The sequence below is a fragment of the Drosophila serrata genome, unplaced genomic scaffold (genome assembly GCF_035046125.1).
Source record: "Drosophila serrata isolate PLE 108 unplaced genomic scaffold, ASM3504612v1 contig_272, whole genome shotgun sequence".
Classification (NCBI taxonomy): Eukaryota; Metazoa; Arthropoda; class Insecta; order Diptera; family Drosophilidae; genus Drosophila; species Drosophila serrata.
Genome location: NW_028257170.1, coordinates 11,242,592 through 11,265,440, shown reverse-complemented (window position 1 = coordinate 11,265,440; position 22,849 = coordinate 11,242,592). Strand labels below are relative to the sequence as shown.

The 22,849-nt window shown below is 37.8% G+C and overlaps 1 protein-coding gene and 1 long non-coding RNA gene across 7 annotated transcripts; one reads left to right on the top strand and one right to left on the bottom strand.

Annotated features, from left to right (window-relative positions):
* Window positions 1-1,597: 1,597 nt before the first annotated feature.
* Frl (formin-like protein) lies at window positions 1,598-20,746 on the bottom strand. 6 transcript variants are annotated; one of them, XR_015271921.1, is made up of 11 exons: window positions 20,477-20,746; window positions 13,018-13,101; window positions 8,336-8,422; window positions 7,373-7,925; window positions 6,162-7,306; window positions 5,885-6,098; window positions 5,529-5,821; window positions 4,875-5,429; window positions 4,709-4,816; window positions 4,239-4,554; window positions 1,598-3,317 (listed from the first exon to the last, which is right to left on the bottom strand). XR_015271921.1 is itself a non-coding variant. In XM_086833779.1 (10 exons), the coding sequence occupies exons 1-10, from the start codon at window positions 20,744-20,746 to the stop codon at window positions 3,075-3,077; spliced, it is 3,552 nt and encodes a 1,183-aa protein (XP_086689905.1). In that variant the 3' UTR covers window positions 1,598-3,074. The 6 variants fall into 6 exon arrangements, 4 of the variants coding, with proteins under 4 accessions (XP_086689905.1, XP_086689907.1, XP_086689906.1 ...); XR_015271922.1 differs by having other exon boundaries at window positions 7,373-7,898; XM_086833779.1 differs by lacking the exon at window positions 4,239-4,554.
* LOC147643566 (uncharacterized) lies at window positions 10,465-21,513 on the top strand. The gene is made up of 2 exons (XR_015271923.1): window positions 10,465-10,572; window positions 13,742-21,513. It is a non-coding gene; the product is annotated as an uncharacterized LOC147643566 (long non-coding RNA).
* Window positions 21,514-22,849: the final 1,336 nt, after the last annotated feature.

Below are 22,849 nucleotides of genomic sequence, written 5' to 3'. Positions count from 1 at the left end.
TTGCAAGTGGAAACAGGATATAAATTATATTCGATACATTGTTTTCTATAAGTTCATACTGGAAAGCGACACATTTGTCGAATGCTTCCGAAATAAATCGATCGACTTATTAAAGGGGAATCGCCTGGGTCCCATTGTTTATCCGCTAAGATTTCCAATCAGATTAAATATTATAATAAACTAATCAGGGTAAATAAAAACTTATGGTGCTTAAACGAAAAGACTGTAAAGTAATAGTCTTAACTAAAGCGATAACGTAACCATATAAAGTATATATATTCTTGATCAGCATCAACTGGCGAGGCGATCTAACCATCTAACCAATTATCTTCAAGCAGTAATTTACTATGACCAGGAAATAACACAACACATTTCTGAGACTTGGCCAGCAGAAGTCACTTGGTTCCGGGGATGTTAGAACCAGTTGGGAATCATATGCACACATATGCGAGATTTGTTTTGAAACAAATTTTTAGCTATTTTAATGAAACTTTGAAGTTATTCTTCTATATAATTTTACTAGTATATAAGTCGGAGCTTGTCGATGTCGGTGGACTATATATATATACATATATATATAGAATTGTGTGTAAAATTTTATGAAAATCGGACGTTCGATCGTTAAAAATAGAGGAAAATGGTGAATGTGAAACTGTAAATATAAAATATATAAATGAATGAAATGAAAGCAGTTATTACTTTATTGTTTTTTACCATAATTATATATAAAATATATATTGTATTAATTTTTAAAGGAAGTTTCGCAAAAAAATTCAAAATTCAATTGCAAATTGACGTTATTTTTGTGGAAATCGAATCAAACTGAATTTGGTTTTTTATGCGACAAAATGTCCTGGCAATGCTTAAAATCCCAAAGCAGAGGGATGATGGGTCTATAAATGAAGATTTTAAATTAATTAATTAATTTGATTGTAATCTGAAGCAACGACCAATTAAAGATGATTCAATTTGGTTTAATAAGCCAAAATTGTGAATATTTATAATTTAAATCAATGTAGCAAATTTGAAAACGTTGTCCATCATAGGACTGAAAGGCATATGTGTACGATAGGTGGATTTCGTTATAGTTATGCTGAAAAATAATTAAATATAATTTAAAAATATATAAAAAATATATAAAAAATATATAAAAAATATAATTAAAAATATTATATAAAACTCTCGATTGCAGTTTTGCGCAAAAAAAAAAAAACAAAAACAAAAAGACATTGCCTCATTAGAATTCCCAACACCGTTTATTTTTATTATTATTTATTTATATTAGTATTATTATTATTATTTAAATAATAATTATTTAAAACTGGCATGTTGAGGCCATCGAAGACGAGGAAAAGGGATATTCTGTATCACTCTATATTCCAGGAAACGCTGAAACGCCCTTGACCTGCACAGTACATAGGACAAATATATTTCTCGCATCCCTTTATATAAAATCACTGAAAATTGTTGTTTTATGTATAAGAAGTTTATAACTTTTAGATCGATTGTTCTTAAGTTTAAGAAATACGTTCATTAATTATTTCTTTTTATCACCTGCCGGAAACGCGACAATATCGAAAATAAAAAACTTTCTGTGTTTATTTTTGGCTAATTTATTAGGTTATAATATTTAATTTAAAATAGTTTGAGGGTTTAATATATTCGTGTAAAAGTGTGTACAAAAATGCCGGAATTTTATATTTATATATAGTTCCTTTATCCTCCTTCGCTCGTCGTATACCATGCTGGCTTCTTATTAAATTAAATAACACAATAATTAAAAACTAACAATGGAGCGTGCTAATCGTGTGTACTGCGACCTCTCCTCAGTTTGCGCGAAATAAAGAGAAGACTTTGAAAGGATATGCATAAGGATGCCAATGGCACTTGTAAATATGTAAATACAATAAAACTGTGCTTATAGTTGAACTAAATTCGTTATTGCATTTTTAATTTATATACTATATATATAAATATTTCTTAATATTTATCAAGAGAAGACACTGTCCAAAGGAGTTTATAAAAGCTTTTCTGCGTGTTCGGTATGCTGCGTCGTATTAAACTGCCTCCATATCAGTCTTCGTCAATTTGTTGTGGCTCGTGAGAATAAAATTGGCTTATATAAATGGAATATCTATTCATATAGTTTTTATATATCCTTTGTATAAAAATTCAAATATATTTCTAGAAAATGTGTTGTCTTTTTTAAGTGTAAAACATTCTAAAAATGTTAAAAATGTTCTTCTGGCATGCAATATTTTGGCGGTATTGTTTTTTTTTTATTTTACTTTTTTAAATGGCTTTCTGTGTGCTCGGAGTGAAACAAATAAAAAATAACAAAAATAGAAAGAAATATGAAAATATACACAATTTTAATGCTTTATACTCTCCCTCTCTCTTCCAATACAATTCATCATTCAATTGGCTTATACAAAAAATACAATTATTTAATCTACAGACTTGGGTACTCCAAATTCGTGCGGATTTGCCATCTCGGATGGATGCAGCAAATGATTCCAATTTGGTTAAAACTTAGGCATAAAAATATAACTAAATAGTACATATATCAATAGATATATATGTAGTATATGTATATACACAGGTTAAAATATAAATCAATATTTAACAATTAAAAATTTGATAAATACACCATTCGAATTTTCGAGTTCAACTTAAGCTCTAATCAACCAAATAAAAATGTGTTTTTAAAAACATAATTTTGGCGATAAACAATGTCTCAGCAAATTTAAGGCGAGATTCATAAAACGGTTGGAGTGTGGACTTGGGCTTGGGCTATTGGGGCTTTGTTCCACACACGCTTTCACGATAAGCCGTGCCCGAAGAGGATCTAACACGGTTGCGTATATTAAGGGAAGATTCCGAGTAATTCGAAAAAATAAAAGGATTTAGGGTTTATGGAGGGGAATGTGAGTTTGTGTATGTGTGCGAATGTGTCCAAAACAATTTAATCGCCCAATCACATATTGCAGTATCTCTTATGATTTCTTTTCTCTTTCAGTGTAATTTTGATTTTCGATTCGTTGCCATCGTCTTATCATCTCGATCGATCTCACTTAGCAATCCATCTCCTCCAAGGTGCGTGACAGGCGATTATTGTCGATCCTGCGACGCTGCGAGCGCCTAACCGCATCCGCCCGCCGATACGGCTCGCTCTTCAGGCCAAGCAGGATGTCCTCGAGGGCTCCATTGTACACCTCGTCCTGTTGCAGCAGCTTCTTCTCGCGCACCGAGTGCGCTTTGCTCTTCAACTCGTTGATGACAGCATCCTGCAAGGAGAGCGCGCAGGTTGAGGCCAGCTATTTGCGTTTGGTTTTTGGAAGCGGAGAGCAGGGCCAGGCCGGGAGGGGATTAGAAAGATAAAAAGGTTAGAATTAGACAGGGAAACCATCACCAAAAGAGGCACAGAAATTTATTACTGAAGAGTTATTTTTAAAAAGACTGGATTCGTCAAATTATATTGCTATTATTTCTATAAAAAATATTTAAATTTTTATTTTTTTGTTAATGAAATGATTAGTTTTCCAGGTGGGAAATATATATAGAACGTAATAAGTTTGCATGTTTTTTGTGAATATTTGAGAAGTGAATGTGAGAAATTCCCCCTATATATATTACATAACCTTTATAAATGTATGTACAATCTTTATATATAATATAGTTTGAAAATTAAATTAATTCTATTGTGAAAAGAATATATACATATATTGCTTCCCTGAAATTTAAATATGACAAAGAATAAATAGTAAAACTAATTTTAAGGTCAAATTGCTGATTTTTCTTCAAAAAAATACAAAAAACTTCTTGTAACTACAACCTTGTAATTTTATTGTATACCTTGTAATTCTTCTATAACTTGTAAAATAATCTGAATTTTGACTCTATATTTATAAAGAATTATTTTACATTTTCAATATTTTCTTTTTCTATATATATCTCCCTTTTAAGGGTTTCGATAAACCACATTTATTTGCAGTTCTATTTGAATTTAAGATCAATTATTTTCAAATTTGTCGCTTTAAATAAAATGAATACCTAAAACATGTAAATAATTGACAGAGTGCCAAATAATGGAATGACGCATACATTTGTATGTATATGATATCACAGCTAGAGTGGATTAGCAATGGAATTAGCGCGGATTAGGCAACACAACAGTGGGGATTAGTCGGAACCAAAACAATGTTAGGAGACAAGTAGAGACTACCCGGGCGACTTACACTAATATGGGGAACTTTACACAAAACAAATCCCGTGACATGCCGCCGCCCCCAGAGAGCAACAACTAGGAGGTGGAGGATGGCGGTTTCGGTTTTTTTTTTTTTTTTGTGTAGTAGAGGATGTTGCTGCGATTTGGGACACGGGTGTATAATCCCGGTATTTGGCCCCCGCAGACTTCCATCCCCAGTTGAGTATTAGACAGAGTGTGGTGCGTTTTGTGTGAGTCAACCAAACAACCAAGTTAACGTGCTAGGATTGAGGAGATGGCCGGTGGATGGATGCTACGATTGGTAGGTCGAGCAGGCATTGTATTGGCTGCATAAATCAAATCAAACGAGATCAAAACAAAGCATAACAAGTTACCAGGTTCTTAAAAGGACAAGTGCATTTAGAGATTCGAGGAACTTGACCACCACGACCAGTTCGAGAGACAGTGGGCTTCCGTGCATTATCGACGTCCATTACTCACCTGTTGCTTTTTCTGGTTAGCTTTGTTGCGCAAATGCACTTGGTCGGTCTCCTTTTTGGAGGCGGCCTGTTCCAACCGACGACGCTGTTCGTTCTCCATATCGTGTTGCTGAAAGGAAGGCATAAACTTGGTTGAGCGGGAATCTAAAGTCTTGGAGTATACCAACCTTAAAGGCCCTTGTAAAGCGTACGATGAGCGCAAAGAAGGCGGCAGCATCGGCATTGCGCGAGGATTCGCCAAAGTACTCCACGCACTCCTTGAAGGCATCCTGTGCGTGACGCAGATCGCTCTTGATCTTCTTCAGCTTATCCTCGCTGTTGGTGAGGAAGTCTTTCAGGATGTGCGTCTGGGCACCCTTCACCCGCAGATCGGCCTCCTTGCGTACTAGCTCCATGCCCTTGTCCAGCTCCTGAACATCGGCCACTACATTTTCCAATGCAACCGAAGCCGCTTTTTCCGTTCCGTACAGCTCGCTGTCAAAGTTCAGCAGTTCGTCGAACTTTGACCGAATGGTGGCCACAATATAGTGGAGCAGCGACGACCGCTTATCCGTGGACTTTGTATCAATCAAAGTGTCCAGCGATTGCAGCTTGAACCCGTAGGCCGGTCCTCGCTTGTTGCTGTTGAGATAGTTGCCGAAGGCCAGGACTATTTCCAAAACCGCCTTAAACTTGCGCGATTGTTTCAGTGAATTGGAAGCAGCTGCTATGGATTGCACTTGCTAAAATTTTAAAGAAAGGTGTTAATAATGCAATGAATATCTTTAACTTGTTGTGCTTAATTCAGAGACTTAAAAAGGAATTTAAATTTTTTTCCTCACCGGACTAATGAGATGCACGCTATCCACAAAATTGCCCATGTAGTTCATGATGGCCAGCTTTGAGGATATGCGCTCCACACGCGACAATTGTAGCATGAACTTGTCTTCCTCGGTCAACAGCTGCTGGTCCTTGCGCGCGGCTATGTACTCCCTGTAGGCCTTGGCCTCGGCATCGGTGGGAACCATCTTCTGCAGCAGCTCAACGTTTTCCAGGGAGAGCTTTTTCAGGTCCAGACTGTGGATGGCAGCGATGACATCGTCTATGGGCATGCCCAGCTTGCGACGGGAGATTGCTAAGAAATTTTAGGTAATCGGGTTAGTTAAAGGTGTTTTAAAGCATAGATTGCCTCACTCACCAATGTTTCTTAACCTCGTGTGCTCCAGCAGCGAGACATTGTCGGGCCTCTTGAAGCGTTTGCTGGACTGCAGCGAGCCATCCACTTCGGTTCCACTGCTGCCATTGTGCAATGCGCCCCCAATGCCAATCTTGAACCTCTCCTCGAATTCGTTGAAGTCAATCTGCTTAAAGATCTTCTCGTCGTCCAGCTCATTGAAGATTGTACCACGTACCTAGCAAGGAGCACAAATGATTGGTAACTACTATATCTATAATATATCTTCAAATATTGTTACCTGGTTAGGCTTCAGAGCCACCCAGTTCAAGGTAGGCAACTTGTACTTGGTGGGCACTTTGCGCTTGATGGTCATGGCGCCATCGGGAGCCGGCATGAAGCCGGCCGCCGGCGGCGGTGGTGGCTGGAAGGAGCTGAGCATGGGCGGGGCATGAGGCGGCGATGGAGCCGTCGAGGTGAGGCTGCCGTTCGGACTGATCATTGGACTAAGTCCCGACATCATGGGCGGCGGAGGTGGCGCCGGTGGTGCTGGCGGGGGTGGTGGCGGAGGCGAAGCTGACATTGCGGCGGGCGAGGCGGGCATTGGCGGCGGAGGTGGAGGCAGCGTCAAAGACGATGCGCCCAAACTGGAACCAGGCAGAAGACCCCCATTCACAAGGGATCCATCGCCAGTGGACACAGATCGTGGCAAGGAGCGGCTGAGCGTCTGCAACTCCAAGTTTTTCGTGTGCAGCAGCGTGTCCCTCTTCTTCAGCTCTAACTCGTTGTCCTGCAGCATGCGTTGCAGGACCGTGAAGTCAGCTTCCAGTTTCTGGCGCGCTATCGCCATCTGCTCCCGCTCCATCTTGAGTGCAGTATTATCCGACTCCAGTTCTGCGTACTTGTACATGAACTCCGAGTTCCGGTCGACCTCCCGCTCGAGCTGATCCTCCAGTTCCTGCACCCTCTCCAAGGCGGACGTCTTCGTTTCCGAATCCTCCATCAGGGCGGCCACATCGAACACATTGTCCAGATAAGCCGAGATCTGTACCTTCAGCTCCTCGGATTCTGTCAGTCGAATCCGCTCCAAATACTTGTCCAGACCCAGGGCTGTAAACTCGTACTGAAGGTGCACTCTGTAGTTCATATCCTCCACGGAGTGGACCACTATATTCATGAACTGCATGCAGGCGACCATGAAATCGATGTTGAAAGCCTCAAAGTTCATAAAGTACTCCATGAGGGTCTGGAAGCGCCGCTGCTCCTGGCATACATCCTTGAAGTTGTCGAACGATCCCAGGATGATCTCGTGCCCCCCCTTGACCAGGCAGATGGCTGCCAAAAGCTCCAGGACCAGTGCCTTCGTCCTGAGTGACTTGTGGATGAGGCTCAAGGCAATGCAATTAATTGCTTCGCGATGCTGGATGACCATGTTGAACCCATACTCTAAAAGAAGTTATTCAAAATTCCATTACTTTCGATTCTTTTTAATTAAGTTTTCCAGATTCTTACTGTTGTTCATGATGGCACGCAGGCACATTATGGACACGTGGATGTCATCCGTGGCCGCGCCCATATTCAGCTTGGCTATATGACGCGACCTTCGCTTCAAGCTGGGACTATCCAAGGCATCGGCAATGGCGGGACGCAGGAATCCGTAGGACAGGGAGTGCTGCGGTTGTCTTGAATCCACCAGTATGGAACCATTGGCGAGGCCATGACCTGCACTGCCGCCGTGAGTAAGTCCAATACCTCCGCCGCCGGGACTTATGGAACTGCTATTACCCATCACCAACTCTCCGCCATCCCCGCCGTTCGTAATATTCAAGCGCTCTTCGGAGGCACAGAGCGCTCCCTGGAGACGCTGCTCGTGACGCATCATCTGCAACCGAAAGCTGAGATAGTCGACCAGAGCATCCAGGCCCTGGTTCGTATCGTCCAGGAACTCCTTCACCCACTCGATGTGGTTCGTGCGCAGCGAGATCTCTAGATCCCGGAGCACCTGGGTGGATGTGGACTCGCCGACCATTTTCCGTTTCTGGCAAAGAAAGTAGAAGAGGTAAAGCTGTAAGTGTACAAAGAGAGAGTGGAGTGGAGTGGAGTGGAGGATAGAAAGACGGGGGACCGGAAACAGCAACAGGATAGGGATCGAGGATCGCGTCGGGGCAGTGCAGGTGCCAGGAAGTAAACAAGGAAGAGACAGGTAGATAGAGAAGTTGGGAATGTGGATCGTGGTGTGTTGTCAGTGTTGTGAGTAGAGAAATTAGATTTACACATTAATATTGGAACAATAGATTTTGATTTAAGGTAAGGTTATTAACGTTGGCTTATTATTTCAGCTTTGGCCTGATAGTTGGTTAGAGTTATGGATTTATTTGTTCAATAATATTTTATTTATGGTACAACCAGAAACCACACTACAGAAACAACTACAGAAAGCTATATGGATGGAAGAGGATTTAGAATATGGCGTACCCGATGACTTCGCGATGCTTTCGGGTCCAAATACGTTCGCAGTTTACTCAAGTAATGTGAGGGCGGATCCTTGGCCTGCACCATTTCCTAGAAATGAATAAGAATATTTATGGATTAAAAAAGCTGTGCTTAAAAGAATTCCAATTATATATAATATAATAATATATAATGTTAATTAAAATCGAATAAATTTGTGAGGAAAAAATCGATATAAAATCGATACAAATCATAAACTTAGTTTAAATTAAATAACATTTGTCGAGTATTCTTCAATATTGATCGAATTTGTATGCGTAGTTTTATCAATTACATTCGAAAAGGACTCCTGTGGGGATGTATCCCACAAACTGCTAGTTAATCTGTATCTATAACTCGATACAGTATCAATGTCTAAAAGATTGATATATAAATAAATATTTTAACGTTGAATAAAAAAGATTAAACTTAGTTTAAAGTATCAGTGTAGGAATAATAATAATAATAATAATAATAATAATAATAATAATAATTAATAATTAATAATAAAAAATAAAAATAAAATTTACTTGTATTTATTTTATTTATTTATTTTTTACTTTATCGAAATTTAAAAGGTTAAAATTTTGGATGTTTTAAACTTTCTGATATATTTGATAGTATTCCTCTTCATGTAAATCTGAGTATCGATTATTATAACACTTAAAATAATTAATAAAAAAATATTTAAGCGACTAGAATAAATATGATGGACAAATGTGATAGTTGAATTGTTGTTGATCAGAAAAACTTGTTGAACAACTGAACTTTATATAAAGGAATTTAAGTATATAAAATATTATATGATTGGGGATCAATTCTGTATCAGAATCAGTAACCGCAAAGAAAAGTCAAGGTAATCAACTCATTTTATTAATCTCTGTTTTCTCACAACATTTCAATATGTTATGCTCTTTAATTTGTGGTTACGTTATTTAATCTAGTTCCTTAGACTAATGTTTACAAGCATCAGCTGTTATTGCGAAATAATGTTCAGCTGCTTTCGTCAAACGATCTGAAATACATTGCGCCATTAACTATTATTAACAGCAATACTATTATTAATGCAATACTATTCATATATTTGATCTTCGGCTGCTCGATCGTCTCTTATTTATAAAATTGCAATCTCTATTACACTTGTAGTGCTGCTGAGTTTAGTTAATTGCCACTAAAATCATCTTCGTCGGAGTTACAAAAGTTGCTGTTCAATGAACTGGGAGTTTGGCTCCCAAAGAGCCGAGATGATGGAGAAACCGAAGGCGGAGGCAGGGGTTACTTTAGCGATTTGATTCCACATGCATTAACACTAGACCGAGGCCTAGCGGCTTTTACTTTGTTTTTTTTTTTTCTATCGTGTGCTTAACTGCATATTTGTGTACATACATACATACATGTTTACGGTACGGCACACCGCCACCCCTCATAACTCCGCCCCACCGCACTATCTGCGATCCCCTCCCCCCCTTCGATCACATAAGCATCGATGGCTTGCCTAACTCTAAACATTTTTAAGCATGAAGCGTGGTATACTTGTTTTGGCTTGAGTCCGCTGTTGTTGGTGTTTTTTGGTTTTCTGTTTTCGGCTTGGGGTTTATTTAACTATGCCAACAACTAAGGCAGCCACCAAAAACAAGAAAAAACACACACAGAATAAAAACAACAGCCAACGCATGACTACAACTTAAACTATGTGTGGGTTTCGGTTTTGGGTTCGAGCTGCAGCTAGAGAAAACCAGTTTGATTCTTTTTCCCCAGTTGAAGAGTGCTGCCCGAGTATCGGCATTGCACACAGCCGCAGATATTGCTGTAGTATTCCTGTAAGCCGCTGCTCCAGCGATTAAAAACTGCAATTTATCGCCGTCATAATAATTTGCATTTTGTCACTGTGAGCACGAAGAGCGGAGCTGAGGAGTGGAGACAGGAAGAGAGTGGAGAGTCGAGTGCTCCGAGTTCTCCGAGTCTCCAATGGGATTGGCCGGCCTGAGCACAAAGTCGTCCTCGAGTGGCTACCTTCGCCTCCACCATCATCACTGGAACTGTCTGTCCCAAAGTCTAGTGGTCGGGTCGTCGTCTGTCAGTGGGCTGCGTTTTCATTCATTTTCATGACTAGACTAAGTTAGAGTGGAACTGTGGGAACAGGTCACAGAATTGTATATAATTATTAAGTATTTCAATATAAATTTCAACATTTACAAAATAAGTCTAAGGGAAGAAAAGAGGTATGAAAATATACATTTATCATTTCCCAAATCACAGTGTTTATGTATTCTATAAAATGTTTCCAAGCTTCGATTAATCAAATTATACTTCAGTGAGTTTGATACCTTTTTCCTTTTACTTTAAGCTTTAGTTTTCCTCACCTTTCATTTACCAATTTTCATTGACCTGGCCCACAGTGCGTTGGAGCCTGAATTATGGAAAACAGGTCTGGCGTCTGTGTGTGTGTGTGTGTGTGTTGCAGGCATGCAGCAGGCAGTTAAGGAACCGGCGACATGGACAACAACAATAGTCAATAAGAACAACGGAGGAACCGTGTTGGGTGTTTATGATATTTTATCGTATGGCAGAAAAAATGCTTGACGCAAGTCCCGGGCCTATTCAGAGAGTGTTGGGCATTCCTTCCTCCGCTTTTTGTGTTTTTGTTTTGTCTTTTTGAAAGCAACTCCACCAAAATGCCGATGGCGAATATATTATATGCTTTTTCGTAGCCGTTCTTTCCGTTGTTATTTTTCTAGGTGCAGCTCTTGAAAATTCAGTGACCCAGTTACAAGCGAGATGGATAGATAGCTGGATGGACGGATGGATGGATAGAATTCACCAAAAAGGTGCACGCTCTGGCGCACACGTTAATAGTTTCGTCATATTCCAAAATCAGCAGCAAAAAAACACGCAATCCAGACTTTTGCATATATATATATATATCATATATTATATAGTATACATTTTACTGCCCATATTCTAAAGTAATTTACAGTCGCTCTTGTTGCCGAAATGTTTCGTTTTTTTTTGTTTTTGTGATTCAGACAGCGAATTTAAATCATTAAACACTGTGGTGTGCCAAGCGGCGAATAAAAAACATCAAAAAAGCGCTGGCGACAAAATAGCACGCACTGCATAATGATTGTCAAAGCTGAAACATCACGGCACATATGTTCTTACATATATATATATTTAATTATCAATCTAAACAGAGAGATATGTATATATTTGAACACTTGTCCTACATTTATTTATGCCAGTTCAACAATCATCGCTAAACAAGTGTCGAATGAAAACAATGTGAAATATTTCTCAAGCTAAGCTCAATGTAAGGTGTTTTAGTCTTGAGACATATTACATTTTAACCAACATGTTGCTACACTACATTTACAAATTAATATTGCAACTTCACATAAAATAATAAAAACAAATTAAAATTGTACATTTTATAAAAAATATGTTTTATGAGGGATTATATAAATTGAAAGTTACTACCTATTTAAAATGATATAAGACAGGTATAGTGATGCCAAGATTCATAGTTTTACTTCCAGGATTGATATATGTAAATATTCCTAACTTATCCCAACATCAAACTAAGATTGACGTTTTTTAATGGATTAATATTATTATATATATGAATATAACGAGGTCTTGTGTACAATTCCCACAGTCGAGATTAAGATTAAAAAAAGTTTTTATTATCAAATCAGCTTATTATTTTTGCCTGTATTTTCCAGCAAAGTATTCATAAAACCAGTATGTTCAAATATTAATTTTTTGACCAGCCTGTTTTTAGAGGTAATTCTTTAGAAAGATACGTTTTAGAGCAATTGTGCCCAATGTTTTGACATGAGAGTTAGTTTAAATATTACATTGAATATTTTTAAAATATTACATTGAATTTTAATTAATTTTTAATTATAATTAAAACAAAATGTAGATATCTCTATCATATGATATATGTATATTGATTTAATTTGTTAAGTCTAACGGACAAGACCTTGGACTAGATAATTAAACTAATTAAAACCAAACTTGTGCGTGTTATGCGTCATGTTTATAATTTAGGAAAATAAAACAACAAATTATTAAATAGAAAGGTTTTTGTCGTAATAAGACTTTAACTGTTTATAAGCTTTGGAGTTTCACAAATGTGAAAACTAAAATTAGATCTTAATCATTAAGATTTTTCATGCATTGGCAACCCTGTTCAAAAATTGGTAATTGCAGGAGAATTTAGTTTAGTTGATTAACTCACACGCGCCTTTGGCATTCCAACTGGCCTACACACACAAACACACCCGTTTGTAACAATTTCATTGCGCAAAGCCATTTGGTATAGTTTAATTAGAGTTGCCACTCCACTTGCCCCTTGCACAGCTGTGCAACCTAAAGGTCAGCGTTCAAGGTGTCGACATCAATAGAGAGTGGCGGCTCTAGCTTGACCTAAAGTAATTCAAACTTTAAGAATAACCTTCTCTGAACTGCTCCCATGAGAGCAGTCCAAAGTGCTCAAATGGGAATGGAAAACAACAGGAACAGGAAGTTCGCACTCTGATAGCAAAGAGTTTTAAGCAAAAAATATAAAAGCATATTTAAATCGCAATTATAATCTATAGTGTTGTATTCCCCTGTACATATATACGCATTTAGAAATGTATTAAAAGTTTAGCATTACTTACTTGATCACATATCATGTCCCATTTCTTCTCGTCATCGTAGTTACGAAGTAGCTTTGCTTTATCGGGCGGCAAGTCCATCGAAGCCTGCCGAAAAAAAAAGATACAGGAAAAACAAAAGACAATTAGCAAGTGTGAATGATTAGGGGAACAGATATTTAAACAGAGATAGGAATTGACATTCAGCCAATTGGAAAGCTCATTAAAACCCAAATACACCCCATACAATGGCTCATTAAGGCAGTCAGTCTTGCATCTCTTGACATATTTAACCGGGAGCACTGCTTACCAACTCATGCAAATATTGAATTATTCTGATTCAGATGGGTTATCAACAGATTACCGAGAGTGAATCACTAAACCATAAATAAAAGTGAAGAAAATAAGAACAAGTTGACACAGAAACCCCATCTACCCAACACTTTACTTCAATCTAAAGGATCTTTATCACGGATCATGGAAATAATTCAAGTTTATGACAACATGACCAAGTACAATATTCAGTATTCCATAGTTACTCGTGGCATTTATTTCTGATTTAAACTACAGATCACTGAACCACAAAGCAAACTCAAATATGCAGAACCAATTTACCTGCCAAAGGCAGACGGTTGTGTAAAATGGTTAAATGTACAATTTAACGGGAGGGAATGCACCATAATGAAATCGGCAAATATGTTTACGTGACTTCAATTTAATTTTTCCACTTTTTTCTCCTTTTTTTTAGGGTGCAGCAGCTGCAGTTGGAAGTTCTAATTAGATACACACACAATCATTTACGGGATGAGAGCAGGAAAAGGGTGTGTTGAAGATGGAGGGGACAAGAAATAATGCAAAATAAAGAAACAACATCGGATGCACAATTGGAGTTGAATCTTTAGAAGGAAAACCATACAATGAGCCAACAAAATTAAATAAAGCGGATTGAAATGCGAAGAAACGAAACGTGGACTGAAAATCTCTATGCCTAGATCATCTATGGAATAAATTAGAAAATTTCTACAGACATATTCCAAAATTAACCCAATTATTATTATCATATGCGGAAATTGAGCTCCTAGTTGACTCAATGGAGAAAATTAACAGCCGAGTTGATCTAGTCAGACACTTAGTTTAAGAAATATCCGAAATATCATCAAATTATGGGAAATAAAGTGAAAACATAACCACTTTTATGACTTTAGAAATACAAATTAATTTTTCAAAACAATTGCATGACAATGTGAAATATATATTCTATCAATAAATTACTTTACAGTCGTAAAAAATTCACAACAATCAAAATAATCTTTTATCTGAAACTTTTTAAACATTATTCTCAAGATCACAGTAAAAATCCTTTTTGTTCCATGTTTTCACATTCAATTACTGCAAATTTACATTGAACTTAGCAACTCTAAGCGAGTGTTAATTAAGCCTTACAATTATTAAAATTATCATCACTTCTACCTTTGTTATATACAGATGTTCTTTTTGTTTTTTATTCTTTTTAAAACGTGCTCAATGTGAAATATACGATTATGTGCAATATTTACACCATACCAGGAAAGGGTAAACAAATGCGAGAATGATTGCAAAATTTATTGATTAATTAATTGTAATGTTATGGGTGAGCCGCTGAGCTCCACGCCCTGTAAATATACTGTCCGTTACGGTCTGAGTCCATCAAGCCGAGTGATTTGCCTCGACGCGCTTTTTATTATAATAATAAAACAATAAATAAGTAAATAAAAGAGTGCATAAAAAGAGCCAGAGAATAATAAACAAGGTGACAAAGACGAGCACTCTCTTCAATACTTATGCCAGCGCAGACAGGCTCCGAAGGCAAAAAGTGCGCGGTACTTTTACTATATAAATTGGACATGATGTATGTAGTATATATATGTATGTATATGGGTACATAATGAATTACTTGACCGGCACACCGGATACGCATTTTAAGTTTGTTTTATTTTTTGTGTCCCTCTATTGTGTGTGTGTGTATATGCATAATGGGGAGTTCCAAATTGTGAGCCACGGTCCCCCTTCTATCTACGCTCATGCCCAATGAGTAAGCCCCCAGCGGTATTTATTGCAAACAATATATAAACAAAAGTAATATACAGCCACATTCTATAGTTGGAAAGAAGCTATAAAGCAATGGAGAGCTGATTCAGAAAATGAACTCAAACACCAAGAATGCTTAGGTATTTTAAACAGTATTTTAAAAATTGATTACTTAAGAGTTACTTATTATTATACATATTAACTAAGTCAATGATTTTCATTCGCATGATTTATATTAAACATAAATACATATATTCATAAGCACACGTTTTCTGTGATTCAATCCATTTCGTGATTCATTTTATTTCATAGAAGACCAAATCGACCCTAGGAATCTTGAAATAAAAAATAGTAATCCTCTCAAAAGTTATTGAAATGAGAAAAAGAAATCCCAAAAGGCTTTTTTCACAACATTGATCTTCAGTCATTCGTGACTCACAAAAATATTGTGGAAATCTGCAAAATACTGTGGAGGTATAAATGTATTAGAACCAATACATAAAAGTTTCTCGGAATATAAAAATCTGTATTGTTGTAAACATAAAATAAAAGCCGATAATAAGGCACGTGAGTAATACAAATATTAATATTTAAGGAAGTACAAAAATGGAATGGAATGTGACTTCTGTTTAAAATTTGAAAAACGATTTTATTTCGATTGAAATGCCACATACTGTGGAAAATTAGTAATGGTCAAAGAAATCTGGAAAAACCTATGTACGTACATATTTTCCTGTGGATCTGCCTAATGATCTTCCATAGGGTTCCCAAGAAACCTATTTCAGATTTCCGATTATCCACCATTTTCCGCAAGGAAACCAGATGGTCTTCTGTTTTTATCATTATAGGGCTTTTTTTTATTGCTCTATGATCTTTTTTTGCAGACCGCAAAGGAAATGGCAAGCAAAGATAAACAAATGTTTGCCCTACAAGGCAGATAAATGGGGTTCACATCATTATTATTTTTTATTTGCGATCCAAAGCTGCCATTAGATAAAGGCAAGCCAAATGCACAAAGCGATAAACAAAGCCATCAAGTTATTGCCATTGAATGAGTATTTCACGCAACGAGGGTTGTCATAAGTGTAAGGGGTAAAAGTAATTAGATGATTTAAAAAACATTTTCTACCATATATTACTTCATTGTATACAAAATCTTTGTAACAAAAGCTTTAAAAATAAATCATTTTAAAGAAAATGAAGCACAATAAATAACATTAACTATATATAACAGGAATCTTTGGCATGAACGACGAATTAGTAAGTTCGCATTATAATTTTGCAGTCGATTGGCTATATTTACCATGTAAAATACATACTTATAATCCACCTTCAAATCTAGCCAAATTGATTTATTTCCTTCAAAGATAAATGTGATGATATTCTCACTGATTTAAAAACAAACTTTATTTTCTAAAAATCAGCAATAGTTTTAATTAAGAGATCCAGATTAATATCAGCTAAAGTCAATCCTTATAGTTAAACACTTCAAGCTACCCTCGCTCAAGCCGTGAGTACTTAACAATATTAACAACAACAGTTGTGGTTGACTGCCTTGTGGTTTGTCAGCCATTGAAAATGTCATTAGGAGAGGCGGCTAACTCTTCAACACTGCATTTCCCCGTAACAACGCCTTTGTGGGCAATTGTTTACAGATATATATTCTAGGCTTAAGACTCGGAGGCATCGGAGATTATTAAGTGAGTGAAAGTCGGTTTGTCTGAGAAAGTTGGTAAGCAATCGGGGATGAGGATTTTCTGCGGTTTAGTCTTTGTCTCTTTCTGAGTATTTATGCTCATGTCTGTGAAGCAAGACACCCACATCATGACCGCAGATTAGCTTTCAATAATGCAATCAAATGAACATTTTTATGTGCCTTTATTCAAAACTCTTTGGCGTTGCAATATATACGCTGTTAAATAAATAAATTATCGGAATTTTATTGGTCATAGGTTGCTTGTTTAAGCAATTAGTCAGTTAACAAACACACTGCCTTCGTTTACCCACTAATCAGTAATTTGAACAATAAACAACTTTTCTGGAATCTGGTAAGGAAAATGTTGTACTTGGAAATTCATGAAATATATATAGCCTTTAGTAATATGAATAAGGAAACTACACATGATTTATGAGGCTTTTGATAGCGTGAGCTAGAATAAGAATAATAAAACAAATACATGTAATAGAAAGTGGAAATGATATTTTTCCATCTTAAGAAGAATTTCACCCTGCTTCACATCCTTCTCTCTGCAACAGTTCTTTATCCCGATCATCCACTATTCTCGCATTCGATTGTTTGATCAGCTTGAATGGTGTTCTATGCCACGGAATCTGTAGTGCAACACATTGACATCGACTGCACCCTTATGCTAGAAGATCTCCTCTCTCGCGTATTCAAAGTTCAATCAACCCGGGCGGCCGGTTCGTAATTTAACCGGAAACATCTGCACTGCCTGCGTCTGATTAGATCCAGCAAAACGCAAATTATTAGCGGCAAAATGGTTGCTTTCGTGTTATTTTTAAACCATGAATCAGGCAAACAATTGCTTTGAATCGAAAGGCAACCGACTGCATGGACATTGGCGCAGTGGGTCCGGCAGTCTCGGCTCTGTCAAGTCCACTTCAATGGCAATGGGCCAGTGTGAGCAACAGCACTTTTCGACTCAATTAAGGTAAACACGAATTAGCCAAGACGGAGACACAAGGCAAGGGCGAGGCCGGGCACAGCACCTCCATGAGGCTACCGAAATGGCAAACAAACAAAACATCGAGGGGCAAAAAATACCTACCAGGGGTAAACACACGAAAAAAATAATACATACTTTGAGTGCGAAAAGAAGGCAATGAATTTTGAACAAACAATGGTCGAAGAATAACAAATAGGAGGGAGAAAATGTTATCTAAGGTCTGTCAATATCTTGGATACCCTTGAATCGTTAATATTTGTTTGACTTTAAGAAACAATGTCATACATACGAAATGGGTTATTCCAGTTATAAGAAAGTATTCACTTATGCACTTATCTCTTTAAGAAAGAATGGCGAACCAGATAAAATCACCCCTTTGTGTTGCTTGTGTTAATCTTTTAGGAATACTTTTACATAAATTTCGATCTTATCTTAATCACAGAACTTAAAAAAATTATTTTTGTAAGCAAGTTTTTCAATTGTAAATTCTAAACATTTCATATTTTCTTCTCTTGAATTCCCTATAAGTCTTGAATTAATGGAAATGTTAAAATATTATATTTAAGAACCAAAAGAAAGGATTACAAAGAACCAACCAAAATTATTACATAATTTTAATGCAAAATGGTAAATGTCATCGTCCATTACATAAGGACCTTCTTCATCTGCCTTATCGAGATGCTCAGGACCGTTTTTACAGCCTTGAGATCAAAACAAAAGATCTCAAGTATGGGGTATAGTGCCAAAAACGAGCAGAGAAGTCGGAAACACGTTGGAGGAGCATTTCTCATGTTACTTGACTGACTCGGCCGATAACTGAGAATTCGAGCTGCGCATATAAATAAAGATTTCTGTTTTCGTCTTTCTTCCCCTTTTGTTCAGTTCGCCCGAGAGATAAGCCGAGATCTCAAAGCCATTCAGCAGCCTCAGGCCGCAGTCGGAGCCGCAGCCGTCGCCGGAGGGGGCAAGCGGTCGAGCGGCCGGGCGGTACAAGTGAGTCAGCCCTGGAGTGCGACAGAGAGGGCGACAATCGATCAATTTGCTTTAATTGCCATTAGCATGCCGAATTGGAGTGGCTTGAGGGGGGAAGCTGGAGCGGGGAGGGGAAGGAGAGTGGAGGGCGAATCAAATGACTGACTTGGCTGTGGGTCACAATCATTTGTTACGGTTTTATGACGGTCAACGCTGAGAGCTTTTTTCGCTCCTTTCCTATTTTTATTTGACTTTTTGGCAATATGTTTACTCGTAAAAATCTTAATTACGCGGTCTTGTTCGGAGAAAAAGCCGTCTAGTGGGATGACAAACGAATTCAGTTGGCTAACGTACACGCCCTTTGGCACAGTGGTTCTACCACAGCTGCGGTCAGAATAATAGTGAAATAGTTTTTGCTCAATTTTAGCACCACAAATATACATACAAATAATCTCTAGATCTCTCGTTTCTTAAATAAGTAACAAGCACTTAGGACTTAAGGTCTTAAGGTCACTTAAGATCATATAAAATTTTAAAATATTTCAAATCCTTGTATTTTTTAGTTGTTTCAAATTAAATTAAAGACCAACAAATAATATCGAATGTTTTTAAGTGGATCTTAAATGAAATAGTTAGAAGCTAAAGATACATTTCATTGTGTATCATGAATAAAAGGAATAAGAAAACCTTCCAAACGTTCAATTGTAAATGAAATATGTGACCAAGATAAGGTTGGGTTTTTAGGTCATACTCTATGTGCTCTTGATTTCAATCCTAGCTCCTTTTTCGGCTATCTTAAAAATATCGTATCGATATTCCGCGGCAAACATTCCACTGTTCCTTGCATGGGGAGTTGAGTTGGAGTGCAGGCCGAAGCAGAGAGCTGAGCAGAACTGGGGAGAGGTTGTGCCGCAGATACAAACTCAGAGATACACACGCACACCACCGAACAAACGAACACTCGCGCCAAGTGTGAGTGTCTCAAAATTCAAGCGAACAAGTCGCCGCACACCCGATGAGGTCATCAATCACATGCAACAAATGCGAGGGCGGAACGATAAGATGGCAGGGCAGGGGCAGAGGCAGGAAGCCAATCCTTAAGCCTTTATATACCAACTCTATATTCGCTCAATAAGCCTTCCTTCTACCCATTTCTATAAATATAAACAAACGCGTATTTTACGGATTTTACCAGAGCAATAATAAATACTAGCACTAGATGCGAAAGTATGTGTTCTCGTTGTGGTGTAAGATAAAATCATCTTAAAGGAGCCTTCGGTTATTTCTGTTATTTGGTTAAATTAAGGTAATTAAGTAACTATTTCCATTGTTATAAGTGTTTTACATACTCTTGCCGGGAATTGCAATTAAGTCTTGTTCAGCGTAGAGTCTATGAAGAATATTGTCTAAATTAAATGTTTTGTTTAATTTGAAAATTACAGGACTGACATAATTTGAATGCTTACATTTTCACAGTTGGACATACATAAATACATATAAGCAAAATTAAAAAATATATGTATACATTTTGAAATATATGTCTTATTAACAAACTCAGAAATATCTTCAATTTTTAGACAATTTTGAAATTTAAAGAACAAAAATATACAGTTCACTATTTAAATTAATAATTAACTAACCTTCGCTAAAGCCTTTATCAAAATTTGAAAATGTCAAACCGAATATAGGCAACAATTTCAATTCTTTTCATAACATTTATTGTATTTCTTTATTGACAGGGAGATTTTTTTACTCACCAAAACTTTGGCGAAGCGCCGGTCCAGCTCGTCCGCGGTGGGCATGGGCTGCTGACTCCGGCTGCGCAGACTGGGCTGCCGGACGTGCTGGTATTGTGAGCTGCAGCCAATATCGTATCGCAAATCCTGCTTCTGCAGCGTGCCGGAGGTGGAGCCGTTGTGGTGGTGCCCATTGCGCATCGAGTGATGGCCGTGATGGTGCGGATGCTGCAGCTGCTCCTCGGCGTCCACATCGGCACTGGTGATAGGGCGCGACTTGACGGCGCCCATTATGGTGGCAAAGCGACCAGAGCCAGTGCCGGAGCCGCACCCGCCCGCACCCACGCCTACGCCTCCTCCCCCTGGATCCACTAATCCCCCGGATCCTCCGCCGCCGGCGTCCTCGATGCTCGCCGCTTGGAGCGCTGTGCTAAGGGACAGCGACAGGGTACCCCATACAGTCCGGCAAAGGGCGCGGGTGCGTTCCGGGCAACTTGAAAGTTGCTCTTTGATTCCGTTGAAGATATCCAAAGCGGCTGCTGCTGTTCTTGTTCTTGCTGCTACTGCTGCTGCTGCTGCTTCAGTGGTTGCTGCTGTTTGTGCGGGCGAGCGTCAACAATTGGCCAATCGAAAATTACGTTTTGTTGGGGTTTTAGGTTTAAAAGAGAATAAACTGCTGTGTTCAAATTTTGAAAATCGAATTTACTTCTTTCTGACAATGTAAGCAAAAACACAATTTGTTGCTGTTGCTGCTGCTGCTGCAGGTTCTGCGGCGACGGCGGCACTCACACAAGCACAGAGGCACTACACACGCACACGAATGCAGGCACAAACACAGACAAAGGCGGATTTTATTGAGAGGCTCCTGCGGCAGGCGACGACGCCTTTTCGTGCTTTGTTCGCTAGCCCTTCGATCGTAAACGTGCTTTCACCTTGAGTATTGCTTCGTTGGCGTATTTGATTTAAACCTGGGCCGAGATTTCGAGGAACCAAGTGCCCCTGCAGTTAAATGCACTTTTTTTGCCGATCGACCGCGCGACGTCCGCGCTTCACAAAAATTCCGAACAGTGTGACCGCCTCCTGAAAAGCTGAAAACATTCAAGTACGACTGCAGATTTATAAAGTTCCGCAAAGAAAAGACTGGATTTTCACATTCACGGTAACTGGCCACACTTAAATTAACAATAACGTAACCGAACTACGTTACGTTAGCCAAAACGTATCTTGCTACGTAATGCAACTGTTTCCAAAGAACAAGGCAATTCGAGATATTTAACCTTTATACTTACTAAAGCTGAATGTTTCTAAAAATATTTTTACGCTATTGGCCTACTAAATCAGCTGGAAGACATTTTACCGAAGACAACAACTAAAGTTAGCAGACAAGAACAGAATAAGTTAATTTTTATTTATTTTTTGGTATCTGAAACACACTAAAATTTGACTTTTGGGATTGATTCGGTTGCTATATACAGATAAATATTTACATATATGTACCCTTAGCGGTCAAAATTGAGAATGAAAAACCGATTAGTTCGATAAGATGGAAAAAAATATTATCGAATGTTTATGATAACTTTGCCGAAAAGGTATGAAACATTGCTAAACAAAAAGGCACAGCAATGTCCGCGCGATATTTAAAAAATATATAAATGCAAAAACAGCCCAAGCCTAGCTTGAGCTGAGAGCTCTAGGAAAGAACCTTTTGTGAGGAACGTTTTTCAAAACGCCCACATTGGAGTCACTTAAGAATTTGAAATTCATACATTATTATTTAAAAAAAGGTGTCATAATATATATAAAAATGAAAATAATTCATTTCGAAAAGAACAAACGAATCTGGTTTATTAGATCAATTTTGAAAATTGTTTTTCACCCCCAAGTTCTTCTGAAGCCACCGATTTTTCAAAAGTATAAATATAGTCTTTGAAACTACATATGTATATCTTCTGATCGATAGACGAATTTTTACTGACTAACCATCGAATAATGATTTAAAATTCTACGAATTATGTGGGCATTAATTCAAACGATTATTATAATATTGGGCGTTATTTCATATTATATCACGTGATCAATATCAATAAATATCCTCAATGTACACAAAAATTCTAAATCTTTTTAAGTAAAAGATAGGTTTATATTATTAGCAGCATAGAAATGATTTCACAGAATGATCCTAGACTATACCTAACGATAGCTTCAAAAGATCGATATCGCACTTTGTTCTACAAACTTAAACGATAGCGATGTGTAGATATTTTTTAGCCATACATATACACCTTTTTAGCCTTTTAACACCTGTTAGGCCGAGAGAGATTATAAAGTCAAGAGGGCGCAAGCGCCAGCGAGAATTATTACAGGCCATAACGCCGTATGGCAGAAAAGTTGCAA

Excerpts from the sequence above, each read along its gene's own strand:
- Frl (XM_086833779.1), bottom strand. The coding sequence starts at position 20,746 with ATGGGCGCCGTCAAGTCGCGCCCTATCACCAGTGCCGATGTGGACGCC. Across the intron at positions 7,926-8,335 it reads AAGCATCGCGAAGTCATCGG|CTTTACCTCTTCTACTTTCT; the intron begins GTACGCCATATT and ends GTACACTTACAG. Across the intron at positions 5,430-5,528 it reads GCGTGCATCTCATTAGTCCG|CAAGTGCAATCCATAGCAGC; the intron begins GTGAGGAAAAAA and ends TTAAAATTTTAG.